At 39.2% G+C, this 19,215-nt stretch overlaps 1 protein-coding gene across 4 annotated transcripts in view; it reads right to left on the bottom strand.

The window, feature by feature from the left end:
* The window catches only part of cep78 (centrosomal protein 78), a 117,442-nt gene that overhangs the window by 28,994 nt on the left and 69,233 nt on the right, over positions 1 to 19,215 (bottom strand). For 3 of the 4 annotated variants that reach the window (XM_073070405.1, XM_073070414.1, XM_073070431.1), the window contains 3 exons: positions 14,307 to 14,324; positions 6,105 to 6,228; positions 692 to 734 (listed from right to left, as the gene is read on the bottom strand). In XM_073070405.1, the coding sequence (XP_072926506.1) occupies positions 692 to 734; positions 6,105 to 6,228; positions 14,307 to 14,324 (185 nt within the window). The remainder of the gene's footprint in view (positions 1 to 691; positions 735 to 6,104; positions 6,229 to 14,306; positions 14,325 to 19,215) is intronic. The other variant, XM_073070422.1, reaches the window with a different exon arrangement.

Below are 19,215 nucleotides of genomic sequence, written 5' to 3'. Positions count from 1 at the left end.
CCATGTATTAGACTGCAGTATGTATCTATTTTTTATCTCACTAACACACGGGATGGAAATTAATCCTGAGATTATAACCCTGGAAATCCTACTTTTAAACTCTGTACCTAGCTCCCTAAAATCCCTTCACACGGCTTTATCCTTGCTCCTGCCTATGTCATTTGTAAGGCATAGAAATGGTCTCTGGCTGCTCACCCTTCCCCCTCAAAATGTTTCATGGACTTGTTATATATATTGAGTTTCCTCTACCTATAAAACAAATCGCTCTAAAGCTTCCAATTGTTAGACATGAATTGTTTTTGCAATAACTCTTTCCACACCCCAACATTGATGGCCATAGCTTCTGATATTTAGACACTACACCTTTTTCAATCTCACTAAAGATTCTTGTGGTGTATTTCTAACTTCCAAATTAGTAAGCACTTACAAGAATTTATCTAAACGGCATTAACTTTGAGAATGCCATTTTTGTGATCCAATAGTACTTTGTACTGTGATAAAAATGTTATTATCAGAATGTACACTTCTCAGCAGCATTTTGTTTGAGAGTTGGAACAATTCTTTGCTGAGGGTCATTGTTAATTTTGACCTTATTTGACAATAGTTTCAGGGCACAAAAGACAGTCAAAGAACTTGATAACATACATGTTTAGAATATAGGAATTGCTATAATTTACTGTTATACTATTACCTGAAACATTCTATTTTGGAGTGACGAGCCCTGATGAATACTCCTATTAACAATAAGGAAAGCAATTAGAAATCACATAAACAGATTGATAAACAGACATATCTACCACTTAGCAAATTTTGTCATCAGCCATATCCACCTTTCCAAAAATATATATATTTTTTGTTTTCCAGACATTACCACCATTGTTGGATGAATTACAGATGTTAATGAGTCAGCACACAAGAGCATGCTAGGACACCTGATTGAGTGGTGCTACAACAACTATCTCTTTCTCAACGTCAGCAAAAACTGAAGAATGGAGTGTTGACTTGATGAAAAGGAAGGAGGATGAACATGCATCAGTCTACATTGGTGCATCAATGGCTGAGAGGGTCAACAGTAGATAGATAGATACTTTATTCATCCCCATGGGGAAATTCAACATTTTTTCCAATGTCCCATACACTTGTTGTAGCAAAACTAATTACATACAATACTTAACTCAGTAAAAATATGATATGCATCTAAAAAACACCCTCTCAAAAAGCATTAATAATAGCTTTTAAAAAGTTCTTAAGTAGTTTACTTAAATACATTGAGTCCTAACCCCGGCACTTTAACATATCTTACTCCTGGCGGTTGAATTGTAAAGCCGAATGGCATTGGGGAGTATTGATCTCTTCATCCTGTCTGAGGAGCATTGCATCGATAGCAACCTGTCGCTGAAACTGCTTCTCTGTCTCTGGATGGTGCTATGTAGAGGATGTTCAGGGTTTTCTATAATTGACCATAGCCTACTCAGTGCCCTTCGCTCAGCTACCGATGTTAAACTCTCCAGTACTTTGCCCATGACAGAGCCCGCCTTCCTTACCAGCTTATTAAGACGTGAGGCGTCCCTCTTCTTAATGCTGCCTCCCCAACATGCCACCACAAAGAAGAGGGCGCTCTCCACAACTGACCTATAGAACATCTTCAGCATCTCACTACAGACATTGAATGACGCCAACCTTCTAAGGAAGTACAGTCGACTCTGTGCCTTCCTGCACAAGGCATCTGTGTTGGCAGTCCAGTCTAGCTTCTCGTCTAACTGTACTCCCAGATACTTGTAGGTCTTAACCTGCTCCACACATTCTCCATTAATGATCACTGGCTCCATATGAGGCCTAGATCTCCTAAAGTCCACCACCATCTCCTTGGTCTTGGTGATATTGAGACGCAGGTAGTTTGAGTTGCACCATATCACAAAGTCCTGTATCAGTTTCCTATACTCTTCCTCCTGTCCATTCCTGACACACCCCACTATGGCCTGTCTTGGGGGTCAACATATTGAATGACCTGGAGCCAGCACATCGAAGCAATCACAGGGAAGTCATGCCAGCATCATTATTTTCTTAGAAGGTCAAGTTTTGCCACATCACAGAACACTCCAACAATCTTCTATCGATATACTACTGAAAATATCCTGTCTGGTTGCACCACTGTCTGGTATGGCAAGTAAAGTACTCAGGAATGCAAGAAGCTGCAGCTTATTCAGTCCAGTTGATCACAGGTACACCCTCCACATCATTGAAAGCATCTACATGAGGTGCTCCCTTAAAGTGGCAATTCCCACAGCTACTAAGAGGCAGGAGGTACAGAAGCTTTAAGTTCCATGCCACCAGATTCAAGATCAGTTTCTTCCCTTCAATTATTCAGTTCTTTGAACTAACACTAAAGCACAAATCACCACCTCAGTAAAACAATACTATGACCCACTACTGTGTTTGCTGATCTTTTCTTGTATTAGTTGATTTGTTTTTCTTATGAGCATAAGGTTTCCAATGTTGTGTGCCAACGACGCTGCTGCAAGGTTTTCCATTGCAACAATGCATACTTGTACTTGTGTATATGACAACAAACTCAACTTTGACTTTAAAACATCCACACAACAATCCTTAATCTACAAGCCAAAACAATAAACTTAAGCAACCAGCTCAACTGCAAATAACCTCTCTAATAGGCCTGATAACATTTGTTGGAGTTACACTATCCTCATTACAGTCACTCAGGGTGCTGTGACAAAAAAAGTAATGCTTCATATGATTCAAAAAGATTCAAAGTACATTTATTACCAAAGTATATATAAATTACACAACCCTGAGATCTGTCTGCTTGCCACAGAGCAAGAAACATGAAAGAACCTAATTTAAAAAAAGATCAACACCTAATGTACAGAAAAAGAGAAAAAACACAAAACAGGCAAACAAAAGAAGCAAGCAACAGCATACTGAACCAATTTGAGTCCTTGGATCCAAATCCCTAGAGCAGCTGGAGTAGGCCCAAAGCCTTGGTCGCAGTACCTATTAACGAGGCAAATTGCTGCAAAGCTTGCAAACATGAAGCAGCTGGGGTAGTCTCACAGCCTCAGCACCATGGACAGAGGAGTAAACATTGCGAGAGTGAGCGAAATCTACCTGAGCCACACATCCAGGCCCCAATACCCTGCCTTTCCAGTCTATCTGGACCGGCGTTTAAATTATCCGAACACTGGTTTGTGCCTCACATGAGGACCCAGGCCCCGTTGCAGTGATGTGCTCTGAGCCTAGACCTTGCCACCCAGCCTGAAGCTGTTCTCGACCTCTCTAAATCAGCTCAGCGTTTAGAGTGATCCAACTTTGCACCCAGGTTAGGTGGATGGACTTCCTCTTTGAATCGCTTGCTCTAACGCCATCTCCATCTGCGACCCCATTTCAAACACATTACACTTCAGATTTGCAACGCACTAGCATGGCTCCTTCCTCCAATCAGCTTCATCTTCGTTTGCCTCTTCATTGTTTGCAGTGATAGTTCACCACAATTTAGTTCAGAAAAGGTGCTATTAATAATGTTTTTAGTCAAATTTCTTGCCTTTTGAACTACCAGCAAGCTGTCACTCCCCTTCAGTAGCACCATCTTAAAACCGAAAGCGATGCTTCAAATAAGATAAGCTACGAATTTTTTATTGTCACAAAATTTATAAATCTTAGTTTGTAGGAACATTATAAAATAGGTGCAGAAGTAAACGATAAGACCACTTCATCATTCAAAATCCATCTGTGTTAATACCCGTGCTCTCCCCATACCTGCAAAATCTACTTTCTTAATTACTTCTAGTGAGTTGGTCACCAACGCATTCCACAATGGGGATTTCCATGGATTCACTATCCTCCAAGTGAAAAAATTTCTCCTTTATATCAGTAGTAAATGCTACCCGAGACTGTAAGCTCTGGTGCAATATCCTCCCTGATTCAGCTCATTGAGCCCTTTTAAAATATTGTTTATTTTAAGATAATCTCCTCTCATTCTAATAAACTTTATTTAGTACAGGCCCATTTGACCCAATCTGGCACACTTGCAAGTGTCACCAAAGCCACTCGAAAATTTCTAGATGTACTGTGGGGAACATTCTAACTGGCTGCATTGCTGACTGGTATGGGGGGGAGGGGCTACTGGGCATGATTGAGATAAGCTACAGAGTTATAAACTTAGTCAGCTCCATCATGGCCACTAGCCTCCATAGTATCCAGGACATTTTCAAAGAGCAATGCCTCCAAAAGGCGGCATTGATCATTAAGGACCCCCATCACCCAGGGCATGCCTCTTTCTCATTATTACCATCAGGAAGGAGGTACAGGAGCCTGAAGGCACACACTCAATGATTCATGTACAGTACCTCACTACTATTTTATTTTTATTTTTGCACTACTTATTCAATTCAACTACTTAATAGATCCACTTACTGTAATTCAGTTTTTTTTTCTATTATTATATTGTACTGCTGCCACAATGAGAACAAATTTCACACCATATGTTGGTGATATTAAACCAGATTCTGATTCTCTTCTCATATATCAGTTCGGTGAACTTTTTATCGACTCCCTTGAAGAAAAATATTGCCTTTCTTAACTAAGGAGGCCAAAACTTAGCTAAGACAGGAAATCACATCCCAGCAGAATTTTAATATCTTCAGAAGAGTAGTGGATCTAAACTGTAATTATAGGAAAAAGGTAACATAAGTAAATTCTAATTTTGTTAATAAATCAGAGATAATATGTAACAACTTCAAGAAGCAAAAATGTAATTCAAGGAAAAGAATGCCAGAAACAATATCTTCAGCTATCAACACTTTTATCGTTGCCATAGATTTCAGCCACCTCTTAGCCATTGGCTCCAGTTTAGCCAGACTGCCTTTGTCTCACGGGTAGCTTCCAACTTAATGGACCAAAGATCATTCAAGCAAACAAAAAACAGCTTCCCAACACAAGGCCAATCTATCAACATTGCTCTCTCTTGCATATTTTGGCTTACGTACCATTAAAGCATATATGTCAAACTCAAGGCCCGCGGGCCAAATCTGGCCCGCGGTGGAATTATCTTTGGCCCGCGAGATAATATCTAATTACTATTAAAGCTGGCCCCAGTAATCGAAGCACCTATGGCGTATGATATGGCTAATGCTGAGTTTATTCAGGTACCAGGTTTTCTGGGTTTTTAGTGTTTATTCGGCAGTCTTGCTCGGCAGTCTTCTTCATAAGAAACGGAATTTGTAAAGTGAAACACTTTGTAGTTATAGCAGAGACTGAGACACATGAGAGCAGGCTGAAAAAACGGAGGCAACGAAAGCTGCGTTCGCACGCGTCTGACTGATCCGGCCCGCATGAAGCTGCATTTTGCTCAATCCAGCCCATGACCTAAAATGAGTTTGACACCCCTGCATTAAAGGCTCCAAATTTTAAAAAGAATATCTAAATTTCATTTCCTTTATTGACCTTGCTCATCACTACTTTGGAAATCACCTCTGGCTCTTCAACACCTGCTAGAATCTGTGAACATTTATCCCGGTCTCTTATAATACCTTGAAGGTTGAAGCATGGTTTGCATATGTGGCATTATCTCCAAAAATATTCATTTCCATCATTAAATTCTCCTTTGGTCCAAACAGTTGGTCATCCTTAAAATCTTTTGTTTTAGCACCACTTTTTCTCCAATTAAATTGGTAAAGTGCTTTAGAAAAAAAATCTAAATTAGATATGCTGCATAAATGAATAAAAATAAATGAAGATTTTTGGATTGTGTGAGCAGAAGATGAAATAAGGGTGACTGGTGTGACTTAAAACTTGAATGGAAAAGCTCCACATCACAGCACAAACATTTTTCATATTAAGATCCACTTTTTTTTAAAAGGAAGAATGACACAGATGGTGGAGGTGGTTGCTAAAGAATGTAAACATGAAGAATTACAATATACATGACAAGTCAATTCAAATGATAATTCAGTACATTCTGTACGAGACCCATCTCAATGGATTAGTAATACAAGCCATGGATATTTTTATAACACCCAATTTGACGAATAAAACATGGAGGGCAAAAATAATAACAAAATAAATAAATATTATATAAAATGTGCCACCTGAATCGATTTGCACGTGCTGCAGTACGCCAAGGCACATAACCCTCTGTGCCTGGTCGCATTGGTTCTGGGATAAAATCTGAAGAAACAGCAGCACTCTTATTCTCTGCATGCTTCCTTGTACCTTGAACAGAAAAAAAATGATTTACTTTCAATCCAACTTCTTAAATACATAAACCAGCAATATATAAACAATTTAATCAATTAACAATCCTATGAACACAACAGGGAATACATTGCAAAGATTGGTTGAGGAAATCATGCCCAGATATGGGTCATCAGATTGGTGGATTTGTTTTTGCATTCTGACCCTATCTTAAAAGGGGAACAATAACTATTTTGTAAAAGGTTTAATTTGTATAGTACTAGATGTAATGAAACTTTTTAGTAATTTTTTGTCATGAATTTTTTCTCTGCACTTTCCGCTTCGTTTCCATACTTGTAAAACAATACAATCACCATCTAAACCTGACATTTATGAATACAATCAGCCAGATTCTGCTTATTGTGTTCTTGAGTGTCCTATCATATTGGAGGGCCAGCTGCATCAAACAGCTTGTATGTTAAACCACAAGCACTGATTAGTAGGCAACATGATGGATGCTAACATCTTACCTTGCAGACAACTGAGAGCTTTTGTAATTAAATATTATTGTCATGCACCAAGGTACAGTGAAAAACTTGTCTTTCATACTGTCCATACATAACAACTCGGTGCAACAGTGGATTGAGGTAGTACAGGGTAAAACAATCAGAGTGTATAATAAAGTATTACAGTAAGTGAAATGCAGGTAGACAAGTATGCAGGTAGTAAGATGCAAGGTCACAACAAGGTAAATTTCACTATCAAGAGTCCATCATACTAGAGAACCATTTAATAGTTTTATTAACAGTAGGGCAGAAGCTTCCTTGATCCTGGTGGTATGTGCTTTCAGGCCTTTGTATCTTTTGCCCAAATGGAAGGGAGGAGAAAAGTGAATGCCTACAGTGGGTGGGATCTTTGACTATGTTGGCCGTTTTACTGAGGCAGTGAGAAGTGTAGTCAGAGTCCATGGAGGCAAGGCCGATTTGCATTGATGTGCGGAGCTGTGACAATTTTCTGCAGAGGCCACACATATATTTGATGCATCCAGTTAGGATTGCTATGATGCATTAATAACAATTGGTGAGCATCAAAGGGGACATGCCAAATTTATTTAGTCTCCATGAGAAAGTAGCAGCTCTGGTGAACCCTACCACAACTGTTGGCTGGTCATGGACTCTATTTTGGACTGGTATCATCTCTTGACATGACATTAAAGACATAAATCATGAGTTAGTTACTGTAATTTTGGAACATTTCAGTGACAGTGACTACAGCTCCTTCACTTTTCCTGGAGCATTGGAGTGGGATTGGAGCAGACTGTATGGGGAAGTATTTAATTGGGAGAGGGGGAATTATAATGATGGTAGACAGGAACTGGGGAGATTAAATTGAGAACAGATGTACTCAGGGAAATGCACAACAAAAATGTGGAAGGTGTTTCAGGAGCACTTATTGGGGGCTTGTCCCATTGAAGCAGGGAAAGGATGGTAGGGAGAAGGAATCATGGTTGGCAGGAGATGTGGAACATCTAGTCCAGAGGAAGAAAGCAGCTTACATAAGGTTTAGGAAGCAAGGATCAGACAGAGCTTTAGAGATTTATAAGGCAGCCAGTAAGGAGCTGAAGAATGGACAGAGCTGGAAGGGAGCATGAGAAGGGCTAGTGAGTAGGACTGAGAAAAACCTCAAGGCATTCTGAAAAACTGATGGCCACAGTGAAAGTAGGACCATTCAGAGATAGTAGAGGAAACAGGTGCCTGGAACCAGGGAAGGTAGGGGAGGTCCCTAATAAATACTTTGCTTCAGTATTCACCAGTGAGGGGGACTTTGACATTTGTGAGCATAGAGTAAAACAGGGTGATACACTTGAACATATTGATATTAAGAAAGAGGATGTGCTAGAACTTTTGAAAAAGTCCTCAGGGCCATATGGGATTTACCTCAGGTTACTACAGGGAGCCAGGTAAGGGATTGCTATGCCTTTGGTGATGATCTTTGAATTCTCACTAGCCGCATTAGTATATGTATGGAGGGTGACAAATGTTATTCCTTGTTCAAGAAAGGGAGTAGGGGTAACCCTGGGAATTATAGACCAGTGAGTCTTACTTCAGTGGTGGGCAAATTATTGGAGAGGATTCTTAGAAAGAGCATTTATGAATATCTAGAGAAGCATGGTCTGATTAGGGATAGTCACATGGCTTTGTGAGGGACAGGTCATGACTCACGACCCAGACTGAAATCTTTGACAAAGCACACTGATGAAGATCAAACAGTATACAGTCGGCAGATTGGTTCCAGGACCACTTGCAGATACCAAAATTCACGGATGCTCATGTTCCTTATTTAACCTGTCTCAGTGCGGTGAACATTAGGACCCAGCGGCAGAGATCTGAATCCGCAGTGTTTCTGTTCATGAAAATAATCACGATAACGATTGAAAATAAAAAGTGGAAATAATAAAACAATCGGAAAGAGGTGAAACGCCATCAGTCATTGGAAAAGCGTTAGGCCACGTCGGTCAACGATCGGAACAATTTTAAAGGATAAAGTGAGAAAGGCTCTGCCCCGATGAAAGCTACAATTATTACTAAGCAACGCAGTGGTTTAATCATTGGGTTTTGGAGTTTTGGTTTTTTGATCCTCCACCTCAACCCGGCACGGTGGAGAGTGCACTCCATAGCGATCTGTCACAAGATCAAACTGGGGAACTTCCCAAGCCCGGAGCTGAAACATACGTTCTTAAGTGTTTTATATGCATAGAAAGGTAAAATATATACTATATACGAATGCAAACGTTTGACTAACTGACACTAAATAATACCGGATATACCTGTTCCGACTTACTTAGTAAGAGAACTTCCGATTTTTTTCGATCCCGATCCATGATAACCCACACACAACCTCCCATATACTTTAAATCATCTCTAGATTACTTGTAAGACCTAATACAATGTAAATGCTATGTAAAATAGTTGTTATACTGCATTATTTAGGGAATAATGACAAGAAAAAAAGTCTATACATGCTCGAACAACAAGTGCTGGAAGAGCACTTCCCGGGTTTTGCGATTCACGGATGCGGAATTCGCGGATAAGGAGAGCTGACTGTATGTGGTTTATATGGATTTTAGTAAAATGTTTGACAAGGTCCCCCATGGTGGGCTGAGAAAGTCAGGAGGAAAACTTGGCTGGAAGGATGTGGAAGCATCAGAGAGAGTGCAATATGTTGCATGGACTAGAGAGCATGTCTCATGAAAATAGGATGAGCGAGTTAGGGCTTTTCTCTTTAGAGCAAAACAGAATGAGAAATGATTTGATAGAGATGTACATGATAAGAGGCATAGACAGAGAGGACAGCAAGAGACTTTTTTCAAGTCAGAAATGGCTCATACTATATATACTACCTATAATACGGCAAGTAATTTGGAAACATAACAAAATGTTATTTGCTGCTGGGGATTTGATAAGTGGAGGGTGTGTGGGATACTTGTATGGTATTGCCTCCTTTTTCAAGGAAGGATGTTAGTTCATTAGAAGCAGTTGAGGAACAGTTAATTTGATTGATATCTAAAAAGGGAGACATTCCTTAAAAGAAAAAGATGAACATGCTAGGCTTTATCTGCTCGAGTTTAGATGAGTGAGAGGGGTCTTGATTGAAATATACAAGATGCTGAGACATCTTTACAGGTTAGAATTGTAGAATATCCATTGTCTTGTGGGAAGTTCTTGAACTAGGGGGCTAATCATTAAAAAAAAATAAGGTAGGGATAAAATCAAGCAACACACACAAAATGCTGGTGGAACACAGCAGGCCAGGCAGCATCTGTAAGGAGAAGCACTGTCGACGTTTCGGGCCGAGACCCTTCATCAGGATAAAATCATCCATTTAAGACAGTGATGCAGCTTTTCTCCCCCTCAGAATCATGAATCTTTGGAAACATGTTGCTCAAATGACAGTGGAAGCAGAGCTTTTATATAGGTATATTTTTTAATCCAGAGGTAGATAGATTCTAAATAAAGGGGATAAAAAGTTACCACAGTTGGAAGGGAATGTGCAACTAAGGTTAAAATCAGATTGTTTATTAAATTGCTAAATGGTGGAATAGACTTCAGGTAGCTTTATCAGGCAAGTGACATACATATGTTCATATACATCTTAGTGCCTTGCCCAATAAAAAAATAGCTTCCTGTCTTCCTTAGTAAATCACTATGTTTGACTGTCTAGATATCTTTAGGAATATGAGCATATACTCAAAGATTCTACTACACCACACAATATCCTATTTCTTGTAACCACCTTGGCTCAAATGTATTAGAACACATAACACAGAAAATCTACAGCACAATACAGGCCCTTCGGCCCACGAAGCTGTGCCAAACATGCCCTTACCTTAGAACTACGTAGGCTTACCCATAACCCTCTATTTTTCTAAGCTCCATGTATCCATCCAAGAGTTTCTTAAAAGACCCTATCGTTTCTGCCTCCACCACTGGCAGCCCATTCTCTGCATAAAAAACTTATCCCTGACATCTCCTCTGTACCTACTCCCAAGCACCTTAAAACTATGCCCTCTCGTGCTAGCCATTTCAGCCCTTGGAAAAAGCCTCTTGACTATTCACATGATCATTGCCTCTCATTACCTTGTACACTTCTATCAGGTCACCTCTCATCTACCACCGCTCCAAGGAGAAAAGGCCGAGTTCACTCAACCTATTCTCATAAGGCATGCTCCTCAATCCAGGCAACATCCTTGTAAATCTCCTCTGCACCCTTTCTATGGCTTCCATATCCTTCCTGTAGTGAGGCGACCAGAACTGAGCACAGTACTCCAAGTGGGGTATGACCAGGGTCTTATATAGCTGCAACATTACCTCTTGGCTCTTAAACTCAATCCCACGATTGATGAAGGCCAATGCACCGTATGCCTTCTTAACCACACAGTCAACCTGCTTGGCAGCTTTGAGTGTCCGAGTGTCTCGGACCCCAAGGTCCCTCTGACCCTCCACACTGCCAAGAGTCTTGCCATTAATGCTATATTCCACCATCATATTTGACCTACTAAAATGAACCACCTCACACTTATCTGGGCTGAACTCCATCTACCACTTCTCAGCCCAGTTTTGTATCCTATCAATGTCCCGCTCTAAACTCTGACAACCCTCCACACTATCCACAACAGCCCCAATCTTCGTGTCATCAGCAAATTTACTTACCCATCCCTGCACTTCCTCATCGAGGTCATTTATAAAAATCACAAAGAGTAAGGGTCCTAGTATAGATCCCTGAGGCACACCACTGATCACCGGCCTTCATGCAGAATATGACCCATCTACAACTACTCTTTGCCTTCTGTGGGCAATTACTCCACACTTCTCTGAAATAAATTCTATTTGCCACTTTACTGCCCAACTGAGCAGGCCACCTTTATCTTTCTGCAATCCAAAGCTTTCATCTTTTCTGCCTACCATTTATCAGAGCACATCATTTGCAAGCATCTTATTTATCATTTTTACTTACATACCAATCCACTTACTGCACTTACATTCAAGTCTGGCAATTCCATTCATTTGCCATACATCCTTGGTCTAAAACTGAAAAACAATGCACCAAATGTCTCTGTCCCCTCAGCTCAGTTTACTAATACGTGATACAGCAGGTCAGATACACCAGCATCTGAACTTTTATTCATTCTTGAACTTTGCACTCCACTGTTAAAGCACAGGTCAGAAACAAGTTGTCCTATGCAGTATGGTTAGGCAGAAGCTCTCCAAGTTGAAAGTACATTCAAATTTGAATAAACTCTTCTCAGGCTTCAAGCCAGGTACAGGTATTGATTATAGTTATAATCAATACCTGTACCTGACTTGAAGCCTGAGAAAAGTTTACTCGTCATATACACCCGGAAAGCACTAAATCCTTTCTTTTTTATATTCCACTTCCTTCATCATTTCTGCAATCTGCAAGGAGATACCATGGCTAAAAACATTTTCTCATCCTCACCTTTACCAACCTCCCACAAGGACCACTCCCCTCATGACTTCTTGGCCTCTCAATCCAACCTGACCCGTGGTATTTTCTACTGTAACTGAAGGAGATATAACACATGCTCTTCCACCTCCTCCCTTACCACCATCCAAGATCTGAACAGCCCTTCCAAACCTTGTTGTTTGTCTCATGCACTATTTATTTACTTTCGTCACTTGCAGTAATTTTTATGTCTTGTATTGTCCTGTTGCCATAAAACAAATTTCACATCTGCCAGTGATGATAAACCTAATTCTGAGGAAAAGGTTCACATGCATCTCCTTCAACCTCAGCTACTGCATTTGGAGTTCTCCATGAGGCCTCCTGTAAGTCAACAGCACAGACTAGGAGACCAATCTGTTAAGCATGTCCACAATGGCCTTCCTGACTCACCGTTACATACAATTTCAATTCCCTTCCTATTTCAACATTGACCTGTCCATCCTCAGCCATCTCCAACAGTATATGGCCCAATGCAAATTTAAAGAACACCACCTCATTTTCTGCCTGATGGTATGAACATCTAATTTTCCAATTTCAAGTAGCCCTCAGATGCCCTTACATATCTTCCATAACCCCACCCAGCTCGTCTCCCTATTTTTATCGTCTTTCTCATAATCCCTCCAGTCATTACCCATTCTTGCCCCTTCTACTTCCTAGTTTTGTACACATTTCCCCTCCCCCTTCCACTTTTCATTCCACCCTGAAGTTTCCAATGGCCATTTTTCTAAATTGTTAGATTCCAGCACAGCTATCATTAGTCTTTCTGTCTATCACCCTTCAGCTGTTGTCTCCACTTTCAAGCTTTCCTTTCTGAGCTCCAAATTTCTCCCTTCCTTGTCTGCCTCCATTTCGTAATTCCATCCCTCATACTCCCTTCCTTTTCTAGCTCCTTCTGCCAGTCATCCTTCACTCCATCTTGGTCCACCAATCACAAGCAACTAGCTTCCGACTCACCTTCCCCCTCTCCACTTGATGCTGACCATTTCCCTTCTCAATTTTGATATGCAGCTTCAAACTGAAACAACGATAATTCCTTTCTTTCTCTCAACCCACTGAACTCCTCTAGCAGATTGTTTGCTGCCCAATTAATTCATATTTTATGCTATTTGCCTTTACAGGACAAAAGTGCGCACACTTTAAATTCACTAAATGATATCTAAAATTATTCAAAGATTAATACTCATGAAACTTTTTATGCTAATTTTTAAGTTCTTGAGCAAAAGTGTATTTGGAAATTCAAATATACTCCATTATTTGGTCAATTTGCAATATAGCATAAAATTTTAAAAATGACCGTTTCCAGAAATCCTCACACTACTTATGCCCAATTCCACATTATATGAGACTGCAAACACAGAATGGTACGTTAACCATCCTGACAATCCGATGAGCATGCAGACCCAGACAAAGACTTAACCAGCAGCCCGGCTCGGACAGTTCCTCCGGTGGCCCGCTCGTGACAATTGGTTAACCGACCTGGCCCTGGCAAATCGTTAACCGGAAAATGTACAAAGTACTCAAAGAAGCTCTCTGTACTTTGATAGCTTATCCGGTTATAGATTAAATAGTTCATGCTCTAAATGCTAAATTTCTTGAGACGCTTGTTGGTTAAAAATTAAGAATTGACCCAGATAACTGATGGCTGATCATTTGAACCACATTGTAGAATCAAGGCATAGTGAATCTACTTTCCTACAGTGCTGCAAATAATTAATATTTAAATTCTAAACTTAAAAAACTGATGGTTCAAAATAACATTGCATTTAGCAATTAAGATTTTCAGCAAGTATTTTTGTTAAAGAAATAACAGTATATGAAATAAAAATAAAAACTTTGGAGATTTTCAAATTGGAAGTAATATTTCAGATTGATTATTATTCATGTGAATTTCTTCAGTTTGATGAAAAGTCATCGAGGTAAAAGGTAAAAATCTATTTCTCTCTCCAGAAATGCTGAGTGACTTGCCAAGTACTTGAAGAATTTTGTCTGTATTTCAAATGCAGAGCATCTGCAGCTCTTTTGCTTTTTAACCATGTGTTTATTTGAAAAGAATGTTGCCATTAATGAAATTATACCAAGAATTATTTTCTTACCACCATATTTCCAAATGACTGCAGCAATAAAAGAAACAAAACAATTTCAGTAAAATTAGGCATTGAAAAAATCAGTTTGCTGCCACCTATGCAGAAGAAAATATTAGAAGTGCAAAGGCAATCCTGATTTCTCAATATGCAGACACACAAACTCTCATTGTAATTTATAGTTTTTTTTATTATGTATTGAAATGTACTGCCAAACAAGAAATTTCACAACATATGCCTGTGATACAAAACCTGATTCTGAGCTAATGGGAAGAAGTAACTCCAAGAACATATCCATCACCAAAATTGGTAGGGCCCTGTTTGTGAATGCCATGGACAAGGCATCCATCTTCAGCCAGAAGCACTAAGTAAATGATCTATTTGAACTCCTTACCGAGATCTTCAAGTCAGTCCTCAATCTTTTCAATTTACTCCATGTAATACCAAAAAAAGTTGAAAACATTAGCGACAGCAACAATTCATGGATCTAACAACAAGCAGGCTGTAGTATTTAAGACTTAGGCAGCAGAATCAGCAATACCACTAAATAAAGTGTTCCAAAACAGTTATAATACTAGTATCTACCTAACAATGTGAAAATTTTTCCAGATATTGTTCAGGAAAAGTCCTAAAACCCTAATCTGGCTAATTGCCATCTACTCTCAACAAGAGTGATACAAACATTTTTATGGTGCGACCAAGTGGCACTTAAAATCAGCTAACTGATGTCCAGTTTGAATTTTTACAAGAACCACTCAACTCTAATGTTGATACAGCCTTGGTTAAAATAGGAACCAAAAATGTGAATTCCAGAGGAAAGATGAGACTAACATCTTTGACATCAGGGCATTTGATCATCTGTGGCAATATAAAGGCCATTAAAACTCAAGTCAGCAGGCTTAATAGAAAAAGTTTCCAATGGTTGGAGTTTCACCCTACGAAAAGAAAATAGTTGTGAGTGTTGTAAATCAATCCTCCCAGTTTCAGTGGGCGACAGCAAAACAAAGTCCCAATCATCTTCAGCTGCTTTATCTTACTTTCATTATGTCTGAAATGGGGACATATGATGATAGCACATTGACAGCACAATTCTATTTACAACTTAGAAAATTATCCGGTTAATAAATGCAAAACCCAAAGAATATTCAAGCATGGGTTAATAATAAATATTAAGTGAAATTTCCATCACATAAGAGTCAACCAAGTGACCAGCTCTAAATAAGAGTACACCCACCTACACTTACATTCACTGGCATGACTATCATAGAGGCCCCAACCATTGGCTAATTAGAGAATAGGTATCCTGCAGCAAGTAAATAACCAAAATCTCTCCACTATCTTCCAGACAGAATTTGGTTATTTAATGGAATACTCTTGACTTGCTTGGATAAGTAGTCCCAAAACTCCGGAGATCAACATCATCCAAGACAAAGCTAACTTCTCAACTAGCATCCCCTTACTGCCTAAACACTCATCACTTTTACCACTATGGCTGCACTAAATATCATCTGCAAAAATGTACTGCAACACTTGCCAAGGCTGCTCTAACTGTACTATCACAATTCCCTTCCCCATGAAGGGCAAAAGAAAAGTAGGTTTCTCTGAAGGTCACATATAGCTTGAGTTGGGAATCTCTGTTCCAATCTTGCCATTCAGGCTAAATCCAGTAAATTACTAGGCAACAAAATGAAATGTACTTTCACTAGAGGGATTATGGCTATTCAGGAAGGTGGCTCACTGCCACCATAATTAGGAATGGACAATAAATTCTGACCTTGCAAGTGACACCCTCATTCTGTAAATAAACTTTAAAATAAAGTAAAAGACTGGTCTTTTCCCATAAAGACACCAGTTCTCACTTTTTAATACAGATTTGTAGATAGAAAATTTCTGAAATTGTGGTACATATTTCAGGTCACATTAAAAAAGGTAACAATAACATTAACTGCCAAAAGATATTTATTTACCCAAAAGTAATTCTCAAATTGATGATGGTGAAAATAAAAATAATGCAAAACTAGTGATTATTTTTTATTCCCTTTGTCTGAGAAACTAATGCTTCTGTTTTGTATAAAATCACAAAGAATGTGTATTTTGTTGTATTGTTTCTCATTACAACATGTATGGCACCACCAAAACCCTAAAAAACATTAGAGAGAGAAATAAAGAATTAATACAAAACTTCTAATGCTGAAAACCACCCTAAAACTTTGGCCAAACAGATGGACTTAAGGTCAACAAAATAACCAAGAACTGTTAGATTCGGGTGTAGAACTGTTATTTTTCTTGTATGCTCCTTGCAGTTTAACTTTCCAATACTCGTCTATGAATTTTATATAACCACCTATATACATCAGTAAAATTTCTAGTAATTGTAGCATAGCCAATTCTGTATTTTTCTAGAAGTTTTTCAGTTTTTCTGCAGGTGTCATGACACTTGAAGCTGGCTAATTAATAGATTAACTGCTGTCACTGGAATATTGCTTATTTCTAGTTTGAGTATAAGACGACAATGATTTATTTTTCTTTGTCTTTTCTTTGTTTGGTCTTTGTTCTTGTAACACTTAAGAAAACAGTGTAACCACTAAGTTTTATACCTCATTCCCAATGTTTGAAGAACCTCCGGATCAAGATCACGAGAACCAAAAGCACGGAAAAGCACTGGTGTTCAAATTCTATCAAGCTATAAATTCAAATAAATTCTATCATTCAAATACATTACATACCCCCAATTTTAATCATGTTCTCACAATGTTCATTACTAAGGTTAGCAATTATCTGTGAATTACATATAAAGACATGATAGGTGCTAAATTCAGCTGTATCTCTCTGATAAACAATGAATGCTTCCTGTCAACATAATGAATACACTGAGACTTAATGGAGACCAGCATGTCCAGACCTAAATTGTGCAGTCCAGAATTTGGAGCCACCTACAGTTAATGTCCATCATGTTTCTTTAGGAGGTTAACCCTGAACTGCAGTAGAATTTTTTTCTGGCTTAATCACAATGCTTACTTCCTCTCCACCCATTGCTGTTCCAAATTACACTAATTTCCATCACCAAATCGTGATATCTTCCCTGGACCAACCACAGCTGCACCTGCTCTAATATCCAAATCAGACCAAAATGTTTGTGGCTTTCTCCACATCTAACTAGCTTCAACAACAAATTACATGACAAGTTTATATCTTTTTATGTGCCGTGTTTGAGGAAACTACCTATATACAAATAATAACACAAAAGACTATAAGACATATAGGAGAATTAGGCTATACAGACCATCGAGTCTGCTCTGCCTTTCCATCATGGCTGATCCCAGATCCCACTCCACCCCATACACCTGCCTTCTCGTCATATTCTTTGATGCTGACAGATCAGGAAACTATCAACTTCTGCCTTAAATATACCCATGGAATTGGTTTCCACTGCAGTCTGTGGCAGAGCATTCCACAAATTCACTACTCTCTGGCTAAAAAAAGAATTCCTCCTAACCTCTGTTTTAAAAGGTCACCCCTCAATTTTGAGGTGGAGCCCTCAAGTTCTGGATACCGCCACCATAGGAAATATCTCCTCCACATCCACCCCATCTCGTCCTTTCAACATTCGTTAAGTTTCAATGAGATTCCACCACACCCCCACCACATTCTTCTAAATTCCTGTGAGTACAGGCTCAAAGCTGCCAAACACTCCTCATATGTTAACTCCTTTATTCCTGGAATCAACCTTGTGAACCTCCTCTAGACTCTCCCCAATGACAACACACCTGTTCTAAGATATGGGGCCCAAAACTGTCGGCATTACTCCAAGTGCAGCCTGAATAGTGTCTTATAAAGACTCAGCATTATCTCATTGCTTTTGCACTCTATTCCTCTTGAAATAAATGCCACCATTGCATTTGCCTTCTTTACCAAAGGCTCAACCATCTGGGAGTCTTGCATAAGGTCTCCTAAGTTCTTCTGCACCTCTGATGTTTAAACCTTCTCCCCATTTAGACAATAGTCCATACTATTGCTCCTTTTACCAAAAATGCATTATCATACATTTCCCAACACTATTCCAACTGCAACTTTTTTGCGTATTCTTCCAATCTGTCTAAGTCCCTTTGCAATCTCATTGCTTCCTTGGCACTACCTACCTCTCTGCCTATCTTCGTATCATCTGCAAACTTTGCCCCAAAGCCATCAATTCCACTATCCAAATCACTGACAACATGAAAAGTAGTGGTCCCAATACTAACTCCTGAGGAACACCACTAATCACTGGCAGCCAACCAGGAAAGGCACCTTTTATTCCCACTCGCTGCCTTCTGCCTGTCAGCCATTCCTCTATCCATACCAGTATCTTTCCTATTAAGCCATAGGATTTTATCTTGTTAAGCAGCCTCCTGTGTGACACCTTATCAAATGCCTTCAGAAAATCCAAGTAACTGACATCCACTGCCTCTCCTTTGTCTACCCTGTTACTTTTTCTAATTTGTCAGGCAAGATTTCCCTTTGCAGAAACCATGCTGATTTTGACTTATTTTTATCATTAGTCTCCAAAAAGGTACCTAAACAAGATAAAACTATTTTCAACTCAACTTCTTAAATAAAGTCCTGTCAGAACCTAAATTGAGAAAGCTGTGAAACAGATTATTCTAGTACAAACTGACATAACGATACCAAGAATTACATTTATCAACCAACACATTATTTTTTCTACTGGGACTAGATCAAAAAAGTACTGGCTGCCCACAGGTTATTAATGTTCGACTTATGGACATCCCTACATACAAGCCAAATACAATTACATTATTAAGTTCAAAAGTCCAACATTTGTGCAAATGGCAGAACTAGATTCCACTCCCAAGTTTCAGTAATTGTTTTGGTGTCTTTCATTACAATAGATCTCTGGTTATCTTATCAACAGATGTGCTAC

The sequence above is a fragment of the Hemitrygon akajei genome, chromosome 2 (assembly GCF_048418815.1).
Source record: "Hemitrygon akajei chromosome 2, sHemAka1.3, whole genome shotgun sequence".
Classification (NCBI taxonomy): domain Eukaryota; kingdom Metazoa; phylum Chordata; class Chondrichthyes; order Myliobatiformes; family Dasyatidae; genus Hemitrygon; species Hemitrygon akajei.
This window is presented reverse-complemented; position numbering and strand designations above follow the sequence as displayed.